Source organism: Nansenia antarctica, assembly GCF_963989245.1.
Source record: "Nansenia antarctica genome assembly, chromosome: 2".
Taxonomy (NCBI): Eukaryota; Metazoa; Chordata; class Actinopteri; order Argentiniformes; family Microstomatidae; genus Nansenia; species Nansenia antarctica.
The window spans coordinates 27151580-27173796 of NC_137675.1; the positions used below are offsets into that span (position 1 = coordinate 27151580).

The 22217-nt window shown below is 43.5% G+C and overlaps 1 protein-coding gene across 1 annotated transcript in view; it reads left to right on the forward strand.

Annotated features, from left to right (window-relative positions):
* The window catches only part of LOC308151089 (zinc finger matrin-type protein 4-like), a gene marked incomplete at both ends in the record, with an annotated part of 6999 nt that extends 5612 nt beyond the window's left edge, over window positions 1-1387 (forward strand). The window contains one exon of the mRNA XM_080523907.1: window positions 1287-1387. Within this exon, the coding sequence (XP_080380033.1) occupies window positions 1287-1387 (101 nt within the window). The remainder of the gene's footprint in view (window positions 1-1286) is intronic.
* Between the last annotated feature and the right edge of the window lie 20830 nt (window positions 1388-22217).

The following is a 22217-nucleotide window of genomic DNA, read 5'->3' on the forward strand; positions in this document are numbered from 1 at the left end:
GATGATGTCAGAGAAGACCAGGACATAATGACCCTAAAGGGATTGTAGTATAGAAGTATTGAGTATAATGTGACAGCTGCTGGTGAAAGGGGTAACAAGTCGGCAGCCGATTTAATGTTCAGACTTTTATTTAGAAAAATGTGAATACATTTCAGCGTTGTCGAAAATCAACGACACACTCGCCAGTCAACAATCACAGCTTGTTTTGTGAGCCTGCTAACAATGTGAAGTAGTGTTAACTAGGTAGCAGTGGAGATTACTCACCCAATCCATCGCATTGCAATATTTTGGCTTGACTAGCGAGTGTGTGTGTTGAAATGCATTTCCATCTTTCAAAATAAATAGTCAGAACATTTTGATTGGTTGCCGACTTGGTTCCCCCTTTCACCAGCCGTCCAATCATGTGCTTCAGTTGTAAGTAAGTAAGTAAGTAAGTAAGTAAAGCTTTATTTATATAGCACCTTTCATACAAGAAATGCAGCTCAAAGTGCTTTACAACAGGAATAAGAACATAAAGTGAATATAATAAAACATATACAAGCATAGAATGAATATAAAAGCAGGGGAAAACAGTAAAAAGAAAAGGTAAAGATAAAATACAATAAAAATACATTCAAAAAAGGGAAACAATGTACAACCTCTGCCTTAACGCTTAGTAACCGCTATCCATCTTCTCATCAGCAGAATACCTTTCCCTATCCATTTCATCTCCCTACCTTACACAGTCTTTCTGTACTTCTCCCTGGCTTTCAAGTTCAAACATGGCTGACCTTGCACCAAAAATCCAGTATCAACATTGCAGTTTCTTTCTTTGGCACTTACTCAAACCTTCGGACAACGTACAATCACCTCTTTCTCATCGACCCGGTAGCGTCAGATCACAGTATTATAACCAACTGAATTTGTAGCCTAACTGTTGCGTTGTGTGTGTATCTGTCTGCAGGCCTCGATTGACAACGTACAATCACCTCTTTCTCATCGATTTGGTAGCGTCAGATCACAGTAATTTTTCTTTTTTTAAGGTATTTTTTTCTGAGTGGGGCAGCCCCACTCATATTTGTATTAGACAGATACAGTGAAGACAGACAGGAAAGTAAGGAGAAGAAGGGAGAGAGGGCATGTCAGCAGGGCATGGGCCGAATTCGAACCCATGCTGACATGGGCATATGTAGTGCACTGTAGACCGCGGTGCTAGACCACTGGATCACCCCAGGCCACAGATCACAGTATTTTATCCAACTGGATTTGTAGCCTAACTGTTGCGTTGTGTGTGTGTGTGTCTGCAGGCCTCCGCAGTAGCTACACGTGCAGGGTGTGTACCGTCACCTTGAACTCCATAGAGCAGTACTACGCACACCTGCAGGGCTCCAAACACCAACATAAGTGAGTCTGTCTACCTGTCTGTCTGTCTGTCTGTCTCTCTGTCTCTCTGTCTGTCTGTCTGTCTGTCTCTCTGTCTCTCTGTCTCTCTGTCTGTCTGTCTGTCTATCTATCTATCTATCTATCTATCTATCTATCTATCTATCTATCCATCTTTCCATACACCATCTGTCTGTCTGTCTGTCTGTCTGTCTGTCTGTCTATCCATCCTTCCATACACCGTCTGTCTGTCTGTCTGTCTGTCTGTCTGTCTATCTATCTATCTGTCTGTCTATCTATCTATCCATCCTTCCATACACCATCTGTCTGTCTGTCTGTATCCAAACTCTCCCCAAACCCCAAACCAACCCCCGCCTGGACAGTCCCCCCTCTACTCCCCCCCTCTACCCCCCCTTCTATCCCAGTGGAATCATTGCCCTCCTCTTCTCCCATAGTAAGAATTAGTGAGAGTCATTGCAGCCAGGTCTGGTTCTGCTGTGTCTATTGACTGTGATCGCAGCCACATTCAGCCTAATGGGAAATCATTTGAACGGCGGTGGTGGGGGTGGGGGGGGGGGGGGTGGTTGGGTGGGGGGTGGGGGGGGGGCGGGGGTGGGGGGGGGCAGGAAGAGCAAATAGATCATTAATGCTGGAGGTTTGCCAGGTTGGAGACACTCCAAGACTGCTAGGTTGACACCGTGGGTAAGAGAGAGACAGAAACACACACCACACACACACACACACACACACACACACACACACACACACACACACACACACACACACACACAGGGGAGGATCCATACACAGACATGATTAGTGCCCTCAGTGAGAAATATAGGGTGTCATTTGGGACAAAAGGCCTCAGGCTCCGAAGCCAAATGGACTGGACCAACTGCCACCAACTGCCTGAGAACGGAACGCGAACGGAAACCGAACGGAATCCGTTCGATCTGTGTTTCCGAATTCAGTTTGATTTATTCAGTTTGATTTATTCAGTTTGATTTATTCAGTTTGATTTATACAGTTTGATTTATACAGTTTGATTTATACAGTTTGATCTATTCAGCTCTCACACAGAGTTAGAGAGAAAGCGGGATAGCGGCTATTGAAAAAATAGAGAGAAAGAGGGAGAAAGAGAGAGAAAGAGAGAGAAAGAGAGAGAAAGAGAGAGAGAGAGAGAGAGTGAGGGAGGGAGAGAAAGAAAGAAAGGGAGGGAGGGAGGGAGAGAGAGAGAGAGAGAGAGAGAGAGAGAGGGAGGAAGAGAGAGAGAGAGTTTTCCTGTCCTGCTCGCTAATCTTTTGTACCTCAGCAGATTCCTCTCTCCCCCTCACTTTCTTTCTCTCCCTCTCTCTCCCTCACTTTCTTTCTCTCCCTCTCCCCCCCTCTTTTTCTCTCTCAAACGACTCAAGTGTCCAATCAACAATAGGCAGCAGGCACGGTGGTATAGGTAAACATATTAAAGTGATCAAGGAGCTCGTTACACGGCTCTTTATATCAGCACATAGTATTGACTGCTCTCCTCTCTGCCCCCCCCCAAACCTGCTGGCTCTTCAATACGCAGTGCTCTAATGGGATTGAATCCTATAAACAGAGCAACCGAGAGTGGAGCATTATTGTTTTGTCATTGACGGCAATCCTTGAGAACCCAGTGTGCTTGGGGTAATCCATTATATAGCTTCCGTTATGGAGAAGGTACTGTAGACTCACTGAGATACAAGTTCATCCAAGTTCAAGTGAGACACAGTTCATCCTCCATAAACCATGGCAAAGATGTAGCGGTAACGCTTTACATTAAGGTCACATTTGTAAAGGGTTTTTATAAATGGTTTATAATGAATTAATAAATCACTTATAACCAAGTTTTATTATTCAATTATGAACCATTTACAAACAGTTAGGTTTACTCATTGGTTTAGATTGTTTCGATTCACTTGGTGCTCGCCAAATCAGGAGCTTGAAATCAGGAGACAGTTATCAATGGACTATACATTTTATAGAGACATATTTATTACAGTGTTAGACAATTATCATGGAATATTATTGTTGTTGTTAATTAATAACATTTCTAAATGTTTTCACTTATTATAAGTGTATCCAGAGAGGCTCGGAGAACTGGTCTGCTATTGCTGTTGTCCATGTCCAATGAGGTAATCAATAAGAAAGTAATCAATAAGTGGTCTGAGTTTTGACCACATCTGATGAGGGTAGTCATGGTGATAATTGTAGTATAGAGGAATAGATACATTAATTAAGAGCCAGTGGGGGCGCTTAGGTGGCGTAGCGGGTTAAGTGTTGACCAGGTTCGATTCCGGCCAGGGACATATCCTGCATGTCATCCCTCCTCTCTCTCTCACCCATCTTTCCTGTCTAAATCTTCTCTGTAACTGTCAATAAAAATGAAAAATATGGGTGGGACTGCCCCACTCAGAAAAAAATACTTTAAAAAAAATAATAATAATAAGAGCCAGTGCAAAAACTAGTGTAACTACAGTTTCCCAACTGTGCAATCACTATACAACAAGTGCAAATAATGTTGCATTATTTCACATCAGGGTTAGTTTTAATGTTGCATTTATAAAGACATAATAACTGGCTCCTGATTGCAAGCTCCCTATTTGGCAAGCACCACCGATCAATCGAAACTAATGAGTTATAACTGATGGTTATAACTGAACAAATGGTTTATAATTGAATGATAAACTGGCTATAAGTGATTTATTAACTCATTATAAACCATTTACCAACGTGACCTTATGGTACCGACGTAGTCCTATTTTGGAGAACAGTGTCTGTTAACGGAGTACTCTTCTCGAGTATATCTCATCGATCCACAATTGATATGATCCTAAAACATAATTCCTTTCTGCATACAAGCCTCTTCAATATCCAAGCTTATATTCGCAGAATCGCTGGATGAGTAAGATGATGTGCTTTGTGACATTAGAATACATGAGGCGTGTACGTACGAAATAATTACCTTCTTCGATGGCATTCTGAGCTCTCATATGAGTCAGATGAAGGTATGACCTGTGACTGTGTCGTTGCCATGGTTTCTACCACGGTCCCCATGGGAACGAGTGCTTCTGACCTTTTTCTGATATCTTTATGGGGTGTCGCTCTCTCTCTCTCTCTCTCTCTCCGTCTCTCTCCGTCTCTCTCTCTCTCTCTCTCTCTCTCTCTCTCCGTCTCTCTCCGTCTCTCTCTCTCTCTCTCTGTCTCTCTCCGTCTCTCTCTCTCTCTCTCTCTCTCTCTCTCTCTCTCTCTCTCTCTCTCTCTCCTTCACTCAGTTGTACAATGAAGGTGTGTTAAAACTCAAAATCATTGGGTAAAAGCGTCTTTACTTGTTGTTTACGATGACCTCTCAACTGTTTCAGCTTAAAGCAGGGCCAGGCTGACGTGTGAGTGCTGCCCCCTGCTGGTTGGAGGACCTACACACATCACCTGAGAGACTTGCAGAGAGAGAGGAGAGGAGAGAGAGAGAGAGAGAGAGAGAGAGAGAGAGAGAGACTGCTTTTTCGAGGTGATGTTACAGCCTACAGTTTTTTGATGTCTTTGGACTTTGTTTAGAAGAAAATGAAAGGGAACTATGGATACAGCTATGATGTCACAGAAAGATGATGTCACTGCTGCAAATGTTCTCAACAATGTCAGAATCTCTCGTCTCTGTCGTGTCACACACACACACACGCTCATGTACACACAGACACACACGCATGCACACACGCACGCACACGGCACACACACACACACACACACACACACACACGCAAGCACGCACGCACACACACACGCACAGAAATGACCATGCCACTGACGTCAATTCATTAAAAAAAACTCTTTCTTTTGGTGCATCTTTGAAATGGAGAAAAGGATGTGGTCATCCAAATCATGTCAGCGAGTCCAACAGCTGTGACTTAGCGTGTGTTATTAAACTACTTCTTAACTTGTTACTGTGTATTTGTCTTCTCTCGTGTCATACTTTGAGGGCTTCTGGACTCCTACAGACACACAGCAATGGGGGGGGGGGGGGGGGGGGGAATGGGGAAAAGTAGAGAGAGGGGGAATGGGGAAAAGAGAGAGAAAGAGAGAGGGTGGGGGAGAGAGAGAGGGGGGGGTAGGGGTGGGAGAGATATAGATAGAGGTGGTGGGGGAGAGAGAGATAGAGGGGGTGGGAGAGAGAGAGAGAGAGAGAGAGATGTGGGGGGGGGGGCATTTTCTGCCCAGTGAACTGCAAGCTGTATTTTTCACCCACAATGTACCATGGTCCATACAAGGCCCATTAGCGATAGCTGTCAGTGCCCAGGAAGCAGTTGACCTTTTAAGCCCAGTTTATGCTTCTGCGTCGAATTTACGCGCGGCTATGCCGTAGCATACGCAAGGGCTCTCCTAATTTATACTTCTGCGTCGCATTGATCCGCTCCGTTGGAACGGTGTACTCATAGTGGCATAATCGCGATTTTTCTTGTTATGCTTGAAAATGTCCATAATGCATTGAAATGACATTAAACTAAGATAATACGATGGTTATCATATAAAATCAAATCTTTATTAATAAGTAATTACAGAAAAGGTAAATGACATTTCTGTCATGGCTTCCGCATTCCTACGAGAGAGTCGGAATGTGACGCAACTAAGCGGACCAATCATAGTTCTTATAGATAACTTTACATTAAATATGTCTATCATAAATATAATTTAAACCCAACGAACAGCCATGGGGCTCCCTGTAACTAATCATTTATTTCTAAATAAACAGGATTGTACATCTCGTAAATGTGAATCGCGTTCCTTATAGGAAGGCTGTGCCTGACGCTTCCATAGGGCGCTCCGTTGGAACGGTGTACTCAAAGCGGCATAATAGCGATTTTTTTTGGTTATGCTTGATGTAAATTTCAAGCTTTATTTATTTATTAAAGTTCTATGATGCATTGAAATGACATTAAACTAAGATAATACGATGGTCATCATAATTTTTCAAATCTTTATTAATAAGTAATTACAGAAAAAGTAAATTACATTTCTGTCATGGCTTCCGCATTTTGGCCTACGAGAGAGTCGGAATCATATCGGAATCATGTGCTACCAAGCGGACCAATCACAGTGCTTACGGTTGCGTAGGCACTGCCGTGTAGTTACATTTTTGGAGAGGTGCGCGTCAACCGACTCCGTAGCCTACGCCGTCGATTTTACGCAGAAGCATAAATTGGGCTTTAGCCGGTGAGAGGACGTAAATGGACATGTATGGAGGACCAAGTCTGTCAAAATTAACAATAAATATATAGATACATAAATGAATGTATGAACAAATAAATGAATGAATACACACAGTATAACCACAGTATAACAAAATACATTTCTATATTTATTTATTCTTTTACGCATTCATTCTTTGTTTTCCACATTCATTCTTTGTTTTCCACATTCATTCTTTCTTTTCCACATTCATTCTTTCTTTTCCACATTCTTTTCCACATTCTTTTCCACATTCATTCTTTCTTTTCCACATTCATTCTTTCCCCGATTATCAGATCTGTATGCAAATATGGGGGCGTGTCTCGCATTTTCATTGGTTGATGCCCCACGCATTTTCATTGGTTGATGCCCCACGCATTTTCATTGGTTGATACCGCGCGTGACGTGGAAAAAGCGACAAAGTCGAGATAGTCCTTGGGCCAAACCATTTTTCATTACCATCTGGGTGGGCAAATTCTAGATGTGATTTTTTTTATTCCTATACATCCCTAGATTATGTTTTGATATGATAGACCTTTTGGTTTGGCAGCTTATTAGTGGTTATCACCTCTTAAAGGTATAGACTGCTTTTCTTCAAAACCGGAGTTTTGCCAGAAAAAGTCCCCTGCCATATCTTGCTCCCCTTCGTATGATTCGCTCGTAGGTCGGGCTGTGGTTGTGATAGAGAAGTGAGACCAGAGGGTTTTTTACGCACCTGAGTCTCCTGAACAGTAGATATCGACCCCCTAGTCGATCAGACTTTCTTAGGCTGAGCTATGGTCACGTTTCCGCACCTACCCCCCTGTAATATTGTTTCTTTTTTGTAATGTATTTGCCTTACCTTGATTCCTAGATAAATGGTTCAAAAGGAAAACATTAAGTTAACAAATGTAAAACTGCACTGTTTGAATTGTAAATTATTTGTAGAAGACTAAACAGGTGTAGCATTTGGCCCACCTAGTGCCTTAACTAGTGCGGGTCTCTGAAATAGAGGAATACATCTAGTTTGACATTAAATTACCAACCTTATTCTAAACTAAAATATTGTAGGGTGTAGTAATTGGGGCAGATCTCATTACAACTTAGAGGCGCTACAAACAAGGAATCTTCTGTAAATTTAACATAAATTAAGTTACATTAATATTACTACAATATAAAACCCTGTCTCAAGCCTGGGTACACAGCAGGCTACAGAGTGCTACAGAGTAAAAACAAAACAAAACAAAAAACAGCCTAAAACATAATAAGTAAAAAAAAAATGTAACTTTAACAAACAAAACACAATATAAATCACATCGAATGAACACAGTTCAACAGTCAAAGGCCTTTTTGAATAAGGGAGCCAATGTAGTGAGTGTAGAATGGGGGTTATGTGGGGGTTATGTGCTCGTATTTGCGGACTCTCATCAGGATCCTGGCAGCGCTGTTCTGGATGCATTGCAGCTTCTGTATGCTTTTGCCAGGAATCCCGATGAAGAGCGCATTGCAGTAGTCCAGTCTTGAGGAGATAAAGGCATGGACAAGTTTCTCTGCATCTGACAGGGTTAGAGTGGGACAGAGTTTGGAAATATTTCTGAGATGATAGGAGGTTTTGCACAGGTGTTTTATATGGTCACTGAAGGTCAGGTGAGGGTCAAACCTAGGGAAAGCAACTTCCTTCTTTAGCACCTTGGACAGGAAGGCAAGGTTGGAGATAGGCCTATAGTTGGCTAGAACCTCCGGGTCCAGGGTGGGCTTCTTGAGAAGGGGGCGGATGACAGAGACTTTGAGAGCAGGTGAGACATGACCAGTTCGAAGGGAGAGGTTAACAGCTTGAGTAATGAATGGGCTGAGAATGGGGATGTATGACTTGAGCAGAGCAGTGGGAATGGGGTCCAGGGCGCAAGTGCATGATTTCATACCTCTAAGGATTTCAATAATGTGGCTCTGCTGAACCTCTGTGAAGCATGGGAGGGATGGCAAACTCCCAGGCGAGGGGTTGGTAGCAGAGGGAGACAGAGAGGAGGAGCTGGGCATCAGAGATCGAATGTTGTTGACCTTGGATCTGCATTGCTGCTCTGTAGCTTCAGTATTGGGAGATGGTTGTGGCTTCAGGAGATGGTTTATGGTGGAAAAAACTAGCTAGCTAGTTATAATAATAATAATAATAATAATAATAATAATAATAATAATAATAACTTGAATTGATATATAGCGCCTTTCAGGGAACCCAAGGTCGCTTAGTTATCTAACTAGCTAGATATACATTACCACTAACTCTAAACTAGCTTGCTAGCTAAAGTTACCTGAGGTAACTTACCTCTAAATATGGATCTGACTGGGGCTAAGTTAATTTATTTGAGGGGGTAAACACACACTTTATTTGTTTTTTTGCTTTTAACAAATAACTTAACAACAAGGCATCTGCCTATGGTCCTAGCGGTCACCAGCAACTAGACTTACTCACTGAACATGTAACTACAGAGATGTGTGAAACCTGGACATAAACAAAACCTTCCAAAAGGGTTTAGGCAAGGCAAGTTTATTTGTATAGCACATGTCATACGACAAGGGCAATTCAAAGTGCATAATATGCACACATTATATAAAGACAATAGCCTACAGTAAGAGGAGTATAGTAAGATTTGTATGTATTGTATGTGTTATTATCCATATTCTAAAGGCTTGCTTAGATTAGTTTTTACTGATTAGATTTATATTCTGGAGTCTGGAAAAACGCCTATTTTATGGCGGATGGGTACATTTATTGTTTTCTGAATTTTTATGTTTAAATATACAAATTATACATTATCTACTTAAAATAGGCGTTTTTCCAGACTTTTCCAGAATATAAATCTAATCAGTAAAAACTAATCTAAAACTAATCTAAGCAAGCCTTTAGAATATGGATAATAACACATACAATACATACAAATCTTACTATACTCCTCTTACTGTAGGCTATTGCCAATGTTTTGAACGATATGTACTGTCTCTGCTTAGAAAACACATTGATCCACTGCTAGATGTTTTTCAATTTGCCTATAAACAGAACCGTAGCACAGAGGATGCTATTCTCTATATCACACATTCTGTATCCAAGCACCTCGAGAACAAAATTCGGCCTATGCCCGAATTTTGTTTGTTGATTTTAGTTCCGCCTTTAATACGGTACAACCCCACGTGCACCATCTCATCTTAAACCTCAGCAAAACTCAAGAGGTTGTGTTAGACCCAAGGCAGGTAACTGACCATGAGCCTGTGGTCGTCAAAGACCAAATAATCATCCAGGTGCCCTCTTATAAGTACTTAGGTATGCAATTAGACAACCATCTCTGCTGGAATACACACATAGACAGCTTATGTAACAAACTACAGCAGAGGCTTTATCACCTGAGGCGACTCAGACTTTATGGCAGGCCTATTCAATTAGCGGCCCGGGGGCCGCATGCGGCCCAGACGTGACCCCCGATTGGCCCAGCCATAAAAGCAGAGAAAAACGTATTTCGCAAGTGTTCAGAAATTCATGCAGAAATGTCTACAATAGTAGCCTACAGAACGTGAATATAACACTCTAAACAAACTAAGCGGGGAGCATAAAACAACAATGGACAATGTGATGGCTACAATTAATTTTATTCGCTCCACTTCGAGCCTCCAACATTATTATTATTATTATTAACTTATTCCGCAAGCTGCTGTCAGAAATGTCTGCTGAGCACCACGATCTGCTTTTGCATAACGACGTCAGGTGGCTGTCCAAAGGCAAGGCACTGGAGCGTTTCTGTGATCTCAGAGAGGAGATTACAACTTTCCTCCGCAGCAGCAAGCAAACGAAGGCAGAAACACACTTGAATCGCATACTGGACGACAACTTCATGGCTGATGTCTGCTTTCTGAGCGACATATTCGAAACACCTGAATGACCTAAATGTGGGGCTACAAGGCAGAGACAAAACTGTGATTGATCTTGTGGAACAGGCGCGTTCCAAGTCAAACTGGACCTTTTCGCGGCCGACTTGTGCACTGGCAGAATGCTGCATTTTTCCGACGCTCCGCAAATGTGTCTCATCCCCGGCACACATCACAGATGTGATGACTGTTTTCATTGCGAGGTTGAAAGAGAACTTTGCTGGTCGACTGGATGGACTTGCTCTGCCCTCAGAGGTGATGGGCTTTGCCAGAGACCCGTTCACTGCTGCAATAGAAGGGGACTTATCCACCAGAGGAAAGGGAGTGGTGCCTTCCATCGACGAGGGGAAATTCATACTCGAACTTGTTGACATGCAGTCATCCGTAACCATGGCACAGGAGCTTCGCACTAATGGACCTGCAAAGTTTTGGAGTGATGTCAACGTCCACCAGTTCCCTAACGTTAAGAAAGTAGCAATCCATGTGCTCAGTATGTTTGGATCAACATACACCTGTGAATCAAGCTTTTCACACATGAACACAATAAAAAGCAGCTCTCGTTGTTCCCTGACTGACAGTACTCTTCACCAATGCCTTCGGATTGCATTGACATCTTATGAGCCAAATGTCACTGCTCTTGTTCAGAATAAAACATGTCACTTCTCACACTAAGAAAGTCAGCAGGGTAAGATTAGATCTGTTATGTAGGACTAGATGTTGATATCCCTCGATACATACATACTTAAGGCACCGATGAGACTCTGTGGTGTTCAAATGAGCGATGGCATCCTTTGGGTTGTCAAGTGGGCGCCCTCCTTCATGAATGTTTCGCTGATAAGCCCACGACACCTCCAGAGGGTTCAGCAGTGAATCCCAGCGTCCCAGGTTCACTCCCTAGATGCGATCAGCTCATTTGAACGCCCGGGTCGAGTCCTTTCTCTTCATCCACAGCCACTGGCTCCCCTTTTCAGCAGCCCTGGAGAGGTCCTTGATTGCCTGCCGGTGGGTCTTCCCTCGCACTCCCATCTCCCTGAGTAGCCTGGATGTTGAGGTGGCTACGAACCCTCTGCAGCCTACTTCCATTGGGCGTACCTTCGCTGTCCAGCCTTGTTGTTGGGCATCTGCTGCGAGTTCAGTGTACCTCAGCCTCTTCCGCTCGTAGGCCTCCTCCACTGCACCCTCCCAGGGCACAGTGAGCTCGATGATGTAAACGAGCTTGAGCGAGGCTGACCACAGCACAAGGTCTGGTCGCAGGTTGGTGGCTGCGATCTCAGCTGGGAAGCAGAGTTTCTTGTCCAAGTCTGCCAGCAGCTTCCAGTCCCGTGCTCTGCCCAGCTGCCCAGTGTCTGGTCTTATGGTGGTGAGGCTGGCTTGACCCTCGCCCTCCCGAACAAATGGTGCTGGCTGCCACCGGGATGATGGGGGAGGAAGGGCGTTCACACTTGTCCGTTGACTTTCCAGCACTGCTGCAAGACACCTTAGCACCTGGTCGTGCCGCCAGGTGTAACGGCCTTGGGTGAGGCTGGTCTTGCATCCCACTAAGATGTGCTTCAGTGTTGCTGGACTTTGACATAGAGGGCACGTGGGGTCTTCGCCATACCACTGGCTTAGGTTTGCAGGAGAAGGCAGGACATCGTAGGCAGCCCTGACGGTGAAGCTCGTTCTGAATGCCTCCATCTCCCACAGATCTTTCCAGGAGATCTTCCTCTTTTCCACTCCTTCCCATGCCATCCACTGCCCTTGCTTTGCCTGCGCCACAGCTTGTGCGCGCCTTCCTGCTTCCTCTTCCCGACGTACCTCCTGGACCACCAGCTTGCGTCTCTGAGATGGATTGGCCTTGCTCCAGGCCGGTGTACTAATCCCGAGGCCAAGACCACTCCTCCCCTCCTGCACTCGGCCCACAATGTCCCTGTGTCTGAGTGCTGCCTTTGCCTGCTCAGTTGCAGCCAATGGGGTCCACGTCCTCCCAGTGGCCAGGATGGGGGCAGCTTGGGCTACAAATGGATCATTCGAATCCAGAAGCATCATCTCCAGTCTGACTTTGGCACACTTGTACTCCTCTGTCAGACTGGAAATGGGCAGGTGTAACATCCCTTTGCCGTAGAGCCCAATGCTGCTGAGGCACCTGGGAAGGCCAAGCCACTTCCTTACATATGAGTTGACCAGTCTCTCCAGCTTTTCCACCTTTGAGAGAGGAACTTCATAGAGGGTTAGTGGCCACAGGAGACGTGGAAGTAGTCCATACTGCATGCACCAGAGCTTCAGCTTGCCAGGAAGCAGGGTTCTGTCGATGTTCTCCAGGCCGCTGGCTACCTCCTTCCTGAGCTGCTCTACTTGCTCTTTATCTTTGAGGGAGGCATCATACCAACGACCTAGGCTCTTCACAGGCTTCTCGGAGACCGTTGGGTAAGATTAGATTAGATTAGATTCAATTTTATTGTTTAACTATAATTGTAACTTGTTAAATTGTGCACTCAAGGCGTTGATGGTTATTTTCATTCAGTTAAAAGCACTTTGTGATGTGCCTGGGTCAGCTATGACCAACATTTATCTTTTACAAAAGGACATTTTTTTATTGGTATACTACTGTACACTTTTTTATGCACTTTGAGATGACTTTTGACGTGCCTGTGTCAGATGTTACCTAATTTAAAAGGAAAACTATAAATAAACTGCTTGTATTTCATTAAGCCTACATTCATTTGTGTTGGTTTGAAATGTGTCATTACCTGGTGCCTAGGCTACTGGCCGCTGAAAATGTCTGGCCCAGCAACATTTCTTGGTTTTCAAATCTGGTTTTCAAACCACTAATAAGCTGCCAAACCAAAAGGTCTATATCATATCAAAACATAATCTAGGGATGTATAGGATTTTTAAAATCACATCTAGAATTTGCCCACACAGATGGTAATGAAATGTTCCATTTTGGGGTTTGGCCCAAGGACTATTACTCTTGGCTGAGGGCTTCACCACGTCACGCGCAGTATCAACCAATGAAAATGCGTAGAGTACGCCCAAGATTAATTAATTAATTAATTTGGCCATTTAGCATTGACGCTTTTAATCCAAAGCTATTTACAATTACGAATTACAGTGACATTCCCCCTGGAGTAACTGAGGGCTAAGTGCCTTACTCAAGGGCACACTAGTAGTGGTGTGGTTTCAGGCGGGATTTGAACTCACAACCTTCCGATCACAAGTCCAACTCACTATCCACTAGACCAGGGGTGCCCAATACGTCGATCGCGATCGACCGGTCGATCGCAAAGGTAGTATGGGTAGATCGCATGGCATTGAAAAAAAAACGAAAACGAAAACGAAAACGAAAAAAAAAGTTCGCCTATCATCCATCCTCACTATGGCTTTTGCCACTTGATTTACAGGTAAGCCAGTCTGAGATCTGATCTTTTCACCTACACCTAACACACGGTTCACCACGCATGCGCAGTCAACAGCACCAACTACAAAATACAAAATACCGGCGAGACTAATTACCTAGTTAGCCTTCCAATTTCTACTATTTACTATATAATACTAAATAAAGGCTATACAAATGAGTGGGGAAGCTGGACCAAGTAAGAAACCAATAACGTATAACTTCCATCCAGAATGGGAGGAGGACTTTTTTACAGATGTGATATTGGAAATGCGTCTGTCTGATCAGCAAATCTACAATGGCTATTTCGAAGAAGGGAAATGTGGCAAAAGAGCGAAAACGTACGGCTGCAACGATAGCTTCTTATCGCGTCAGTCACGTTCTTGTTAAACACAAGAAGTCATTCAAAGACGGCGAAATTGTGAAAAAAGTTTCTCGAGGCTGCAGATTGCCTTTTCGATGACAGATCCACAGTGGCTGATGACACCTTGCAACCAGCTCCTACAGCCCTGACTATTAGAAACTAGCTGCCTCCTCCCAGTGCCAGGTCTCCCACTAAGGTAGAGAAATGCATTTATTTCCTCCTTTCAAACTAGGGAACTACCTGTTTTGTATCTGGTTTACTTTTCTGTTTGTTGGATCAGTAGTTGGCTATGGTACTGCAGACTGGCTGTCAGTGTGTGAGTGAGAGAAAGTGAGTGTGTGTGTGTGTGTGTGTGTGTGTGTGTGTGTGTGTGTGTGTGTGTGTGTGTGTGTGTGTGTGTGTGTGTGTGTGTGTAAGAGAGTGAGAGAGAGAGAGGGGGAGAGAGAGGGAGGGTTTGTGCTATGGCTCCCTATGCAGACTGGCAAATGTGTGTGTGTGTGTGTGTGTGTGTGTGTGTGTGTGTGTGTGTGTGTGTGTGTGAGTGTGTGTTTGTAGTACGTGCATGTACGTTTGCAATGTTGAAACTAGACTGGTAGATCTTGGCAGACTGGCTACTTGAAAAGTAGATCTTGGTTCCAAAAAGTGTGAGCACCCCTGCACTAGACCACCACTACCCCACACTAGATACGCCCCTATATTTGCATACACATCTGACAATGACAAAGACAAACTATTCTATGTGAAAACAACACATTCTCTTTATCAGATGTGTATGCAAATATAGGGGCGTATCTTGCATGTTGTCCACGCCCCTACGCATTTTCATTGGTTGATACTGCGCGTGACGTGATGAAGCCCTCAGCCAAGAGCAGACACTACTTAATTTCCAATCATAGCATGTTTTTTTTTTTTTAAAGGATTAGGGCATATGAATCATAGTGGAGGTATGATATATGGCATATATATACGGTTCTTTGGTGGAAAGGCATTTTTTAAAGCCATTTTTAGTCACCACAAGTCTGTTCAAACCCAGGCAGCGAGACCAGCAGGAAAACACAACTAGATCTTATATAATTCTAACTGGATAGTACTTCGTTTCCAGTCATAGTCAGCTAGATTACTTACTTAGCTAGCTTACTTTTACTTATCAAATGTACATTTTGTGATATAAACGCAGTGGAGACACTCTCAGCTGTCTTGCATCGCGGATATGCGCTCTGGGCTATGTCTAATTGAGTCAACTGGTATTGTGGTTATCACCAAGTTCTCCCATACAGTGCTGATGGACTAGTATAGACCATTGCCGACATGTGTGAAAGGGGACAACACGGGAATAGCTTGGGATGTCGACATAGTTTGGGATTCCATGGAAATTATAGGGAGAAAGAGACTGTGTGAGAACGGGGCTATAGACTCTCTACCCGTCTGTGATGATAACTGCGTCGCTGCTTTCACACGGCACGCGCGGTATCAACCAATGAAAATGCGTAGGGGCGTGGACAACATGCAAGATACGCCCCCAGATATTTGCATACAGATCTGATAAAGTGGAAAAGAAAGAATAAATGTGGAAAAGAAAGAATGAATGTGGAAAAGAAAGAATGAAAGAATGAATGTGGAAAAGAAAGAATGAATGTGGAAAAAATAATTAATGTGGAAAAGAATGTGGAAAAAAAGGAATGAATGTGGAAAACAATGAATGAATGCGTAAAAGAATAAATAAATATAGAAATGTATTTCGTTATACTGTGTGTATTCATTCATTTATTTGTTCATACATTCATTTATGTATCTATATATTTATTGTTAATTTTGACAGACTTGGTCCTCCATAGACATGAGACCGAACTTGCCATTTAGTAGGCGCCTTTATCCAAAGCAACTTACAACAAATACATCTGACTAAGTAAGTGAATCATCTATCCATTAGTCATAGCAGGAAAAAACTAAACACTGGGTTCAACGCAAGGACGTGCCGTCCATATAAGCAGAGTAAGCAGTGCTTACCGAACGAAAAAATAAAAAAGGACCGTGAAAATATTAAAATAAAAGTGCATGTAACCGTTTGTTTGTTTTCATTAAAAGAGTCGTATTTTAGGTCCCAGGGCAGCAGGAGTCATTCATTTTGACGTTGCATGTTTAGCGCCACCTGCAGGAGTAAGCACTTCCTACTCTGCCTGCATTGCATATAAGCACTCCTCTCTCTGCTTTCCCTCGCGTACATTCGAATGCGTGAAAATGTCTTTTTTATTTTTTCCGATGCCTCAGCCCGCTGTTTAATGTGCCCAGGGTAAGCATGCTTACAGCCAATCAGTAGTTCTTTCATTCCGATAAGAGCTACTGATTGGCTCTTATCACTTTCAAGTTCACTTAACATTTCACCTCTCGCCCGGCAGAATAGCTTATGCCAGCTAGCTCAAACGATCTAAATAATAATAATCAATAAGGATAACTTGCTTGATTTTGTGAATATGGACATTACTGTCAGCCTGGACTGGACTGGAAAAACACAACTACTGGCTAAATGAAGCCACCGCTCACCGATCTTCACACCCAGAAAGGGAGAGTCGCCAGCAAGCCTGGTATGAGCGGTTTATATGATTTATATGATTCGCGAGGCTGGTGGCGATCTGTGCTTGTTTAAAAGTGTTTGAGAGAGATAGAGAGGGAGGGTTTGTGATGTGATGTCAAGTGCCTGTGTGACAAAGTGTGAAAAGAAAGTGTGTTGTGAGTTTACTATGGAGGATGGAAACGGTGTGTGTCTGTGTTGTGCATGTGTGCGTTTGCGATGTTGAAACTGGACTTGTAGATTTCAGCAGGTTGGCTACTTGAAAAGATCTTGGTTCAAAAAAGATTGAACAATGAGCACCCCTGATATAGTCGAAACTGGCAACTGTTTTTTTTGTTTTTGGTAATCTGATCACAAAGTGACCCTACAGTTTATTAGCGGGTTATAGGGCATCAAAATTGCATTTCCTTGAAACTGCGTTCACTGATAGCGTGTATGTGTAATTATGTGTATTTCTATATCTTATGCTTACCCAATCTAAAAGCTCACGGCACGTGCCTGGTTCAACGTCATAAAGGGACAAGTAGTTTGATTGGACAAGAGGCATTCCATGAGATCAGATTTCCAGAGCGTATTTACGAACGCAGCCAAAGTGTGTCCTCGTATGAACCGTCACCATGGCCGGCCCGTCCTACAGGCCATACAGGCGGTCGCCTGGGGCCCCGAAAGGCGGGGGGGGGGCCCACTCATAGTAAATTATTTAAAAAATAAAATATATATATATATATACGTATGTGTGACACGGTCCTAATGTCGGGAATTGTGAAACCTCGCAATCGAGCCAAACAAGTCTTGTGTTTATTATTATTATTATTATTTGTATTTTGAATGATCACTGGCAGGTGAGTGGGCGGGGCTGAGTGGGCAACGCTCAACTCCGTCACTCAAGAGCCTGTCTGTGCAAGTATGTCGGGTAAGCATCACTCTAGCGCCCAAAAAAGAAAAAGAAAAAGAGAAGATGAAGAAAAACAAGCCAAAAGTAGAGGTATGTATGTATGTCCTGTCCTTGAATTTCATTATTTAATATTTATGTGTGCTGCATGGAGGAGGATGGTAGCTAACTCTAGCTGACTAACTAGCTAGCTAGCTAATGTTGCTGCTTAGCCAGTTGAGGGATGGAGACACACTAGGACCAGCTCGGACAAAGTGGCTCTAAAGTTAGTCAAGTTACCCTGCCAATTTTTAAGACCATGGTGATCAATGAAGCAGAGGCATCAAACAACTGTCGAGCAGCCAAGAAATATGATATTACAGAGTGTAATGTTAGAAGCTGGTGAGACCAAAAAGATTCCCCTTCCAGGAGATTGACAGGAGGGTGTGTGAATACGTGACTGAAAAACGTAACGAATGTATGCCCATACCCCAAGATGATAAAAAATAACCTACATTGTTTTACTGCCCATTGCTGCCCCGTCTCATGTGGCCAATTTCCATCTACGAGGTCACACTATCCCATGCCAACCGGCTGGAGAGACTGGTGAATGCACAAGTGAGGAAGTGGCTTGGACTGCCGAGAGGCCTTAGCAGCATAGGCCTGTATGGCAACGGAGCCCTCTCCCTACCAATCTCAAGCCCGGTGGAGGAGTACAAATGTGCCAAATCAAGGCTGGAAATGACTCTCACAGAATCCCGGGATCCATTCGTCACAGGTGCTGCTCCAATCCTAGCAACGGGGAGGAAATGGAAGCTATCTGCAGCAGTTGCGGTGGCAAAGACTGCCCTCAGACACCGGGATATAGTGGGGCATGTCCAACATGGCAGAGGGGGCCTTGGCTTGGAAACAACAACACCCACATGGCAAAAGGCTACTCCAACCGAACGGCGGAAGATGGTGGTTGAGGAGGTGCGCCACCAGGAGGAAGCAGCCAGGTGCGCCAAGGCAGTCTCCCAAGCCCAGCAAGGCCGCTGGATGAAGTGGGAGAGCGTGGAGAGGAGGAAAATCACGTGGAACGAGCTGTGGAGCATGGAGTCTAATAGGCTAAGTTTCATCATCAGAGCCACATATGATGTCCTGCCCTCTCCTACCAACCTACATCTCTGGTACGGAGAGGACCCAGCCTGTCTCCAGTGTGCAGCCCCAGCAACCCTCAAACACATCTTGGTGGGTTGCAAGACCAGTCTAACTCAAGGAAGATACACCTGGCGCCACAACCAAGTGCTAAAGTGCTTGGCTGCCGAACTTGAGCACAAGAGGGTAACCACCAACGCCATGCCTCTAAATGCCCAGACTACCTTTCCACGGAAAACAACCTTCATCCGGGAAGGGGAGAAACAGAGGACCAAGCCATCACCTCCAGACTCAGGCCCCCTGAACGCAGCCCGGGATTGGGAAATGCGGGTAGACCTCAGCCAGAGGCTCACCTTCCCACCCGAAATTGCAGCGACCAACCTGCGCCCAGACCTAGTCCTCTGGTCCAAGTCCTGCCGGCGTGTCTTCATCGTAGAACTGACGGTCCCATGGGAGGAGGCCATCGATGAGGCATTCGAACGGAAGAGGCTGCGGTATGCCAACTTAGCAGTCGAAGCAGAGGGGCGGGGCTGGAACGTGAAGGTGTGGCCAGTGGAGGTGGGCTGCAGAGGCTTTGTAGCCAGCTCCACCACAAGGCTCCTGAGGGCAGTAGGGATCAGAGGACAGGCCCAACGGAAGGCAATCAGAGAACTGTCCACTGCAGCAGAACAGAGCAGTCACTGGCTGTGGCTGAAACGTAGGGACCCAACATGGGCTCCCAAATGACCACGTGGTGCCACCGTGCGACACACACCCAGGCCTGATCAGCCTGTGGTGGGCCAACCTCGGCAGAGGGTGTCTTGTGATAACTGGCCGAAACACCCAATGAGGTCGGGGACCACAACTGAAGATGTGTCGTACTGGTGGCACCACGTGATCATTGCCAAATTCCACTCCACCCAAGAGGACATCTCCAACTCCACTCAATTGTTGTGCTGAATATTTAGGGATTTTAACAACCAGTCCTATTAAGAATCCTATTCAATGTGAATACAAATAAAATGATTTTCTTTATAAAAAGATTTGGTCTTCAAAAAAAGTCATTTTCCAAAAATGAGTCTTGAAAAAAGGGGGGGGGGTCGTCTTATATTCGGGTCAATATGGTAACTATGAACTAGCTTGCTTAAATTGCAGCATCGCCACCGATTCAACGTATAATTTAAAAAATTCAGAAATAAATCCCTCTGAAATGTTCTCAATATAGCCTACATCATGTAACGTTACACTTATTTGATTAAGTTAATTAATGGTATGCTTTGGCTGTATTCCTGTAGGAGCTTTGTTGAAATTCCTGAGTGGGCCCCCACCTCTAGCTGATGTGACAACCCAGCCACCTCCTCCAGTAGATCCTACTACTGCTGCTGGTGAGTAATGTTTCATACTTTATACTGTGTTATGTAGGAGCACAATTATTTGTGTGACATTGCAGATATACAGTATGTCCGTTTAAGGTAAAGGTTTTCTGTTTATTATATATTATCTCATATGTCTGCTTGAAGGTCCTTCTACTCAAGAGGACCCTGACCCAGGAGAAATATACTGTTATTTATATTGAGAAATATACTGTGATTTATATTGAGAAATATACTGAGATATATACTGTGAACTTCTGTGGTCTATACTGCCAAATCAGCGGCGGCTGGTGAGTTTTTTATTTGGTTATTTTTCTATTTTCTAGTGTGAATTTTATGTTTATATTTAAAGGAGAATAAATCCATATTTTTGTTGCAATTCTACCTGGACTGGATATACGATTTTGTTGGTTTGAATATTTGGATGTGCGTCAAAACCCCTGTCTTGCCTGGACGGTGGTTACTAAATTGTTTGAAGCCACTACAGGCCAAATTGAGATATCTGCCTAACTCTACTCTCCTAACACTGCTGATTCACTGTGCATTATTGCCTATGCCATCAGCCTATCAGAATGCTTGTTACATTCCAAAATCACTATCTGCCCAAGTCATCTCTTTGACATAGGCATTGTTGACACTACCTACAAAGATGGCCCAGTGACCAGGGGCCGGATTCACCAAGCGTTTTTAAGAACAAATTTGTTCTTAAGAACAACATTTGTTCTTAAGACAAAACTTAAGAAGATTTGGTATTCCCGAAGAAAATCTTATCTTAACTTTAGTTTTTTCTTAACTTTCTTCTTAAGATTTTTCCTAAAATAGAACTTAAGAACAAATGAGATTCTCCAAAACAAAGTTCTTAGATTTCTTCTCAAATGTCTTCTTAACTTTAAGAGAAGCTCTCACCTGTCTTAAAGCAGCTAAAGTGAAAGGTAAGTCTTACTTGAACAATTTTGTATTGCATTTATTTGATTTTATTAATATTTAGTTTAGCCCTAGACAATGTGTTAACACATATTGTTAATTCAAGTTGGTCAGAGTACTTTTGTGTGAATGTGTGAATGTCTATCACATGTTTGTATGTTTGAGATATAACTGAAATGGGCCTTTCAGCCTGTGTCACATGTAGGCCTATTCCTAGATTACACCACAATGTACTCAGAAAGTAAATCAAGGAGGCAGTTGTTGTATTTGATGTATACTACTTAATTAATCATTATGAACATGTTATTTAAGTAGGCCAAGTAACTGAAACAATGTCCTTACTATTATTTATTTTATATTCACATTTTAGATGGAAGTTCTTCATAAGTTCAAAAGAGAGAGAGAGAGACACACAGGTGTAAAAATCACAGTTCAAAATCTAAGAACTTCTTAAGTGAGAAAACTTAGAAGTTCTTAAGACATAGGACAATTCTTAAGAAAAAAATGGTGAATAGCGTTTAAGAACATTCTTAGGAACATCTTATCTTTTTTCTTAAGAATTGTCTTAAGAATTATCTTAAGAACACTTTGGTGAATCCGGCCCCAGGTGACCAAGTAAAGCATGACTTAAGCTGCGTGCACACAAGGCCATTGCGTTGCACCGGAAGTCATTCATCTCAATGGGGCCGTTGCGTTGATCAGTTGCCTTGCTCTGCATTGCGTTTCTTGACCGTCAGGGTGCGCCAATAAGTCAAAACATTTCAGCTTTTTGCGTTGCGTTGGATCCGTTAAAACAACCGGAAGTAAACCGGAAGTAGTTTCTTGCCCAGAGCTCTCGCCTCAGATGTAAAATCCTCAATTTTGGCCGCCATTGGCTAAAATCTGTAATTTGGCTCTACAAGTGTTAATATGTCATTTCATGAAGTTTTTATATGTTTTCAGGCGAGAAAGTAACCATATATATTCACAAAATGTGTCCAGTTTATCAAAATAACCCGTTTATATATCTAATCTGACGTTTTTTTCCCCACTTCTGTGGGAAACTTCGCTAGCAACACGAGTAGAGCTTTGCATCTGCATCGCACGTTGAAGTACGTCAAGTCCATCCCACCAGGACCGTGGGTCACGGTCCGCGGTGT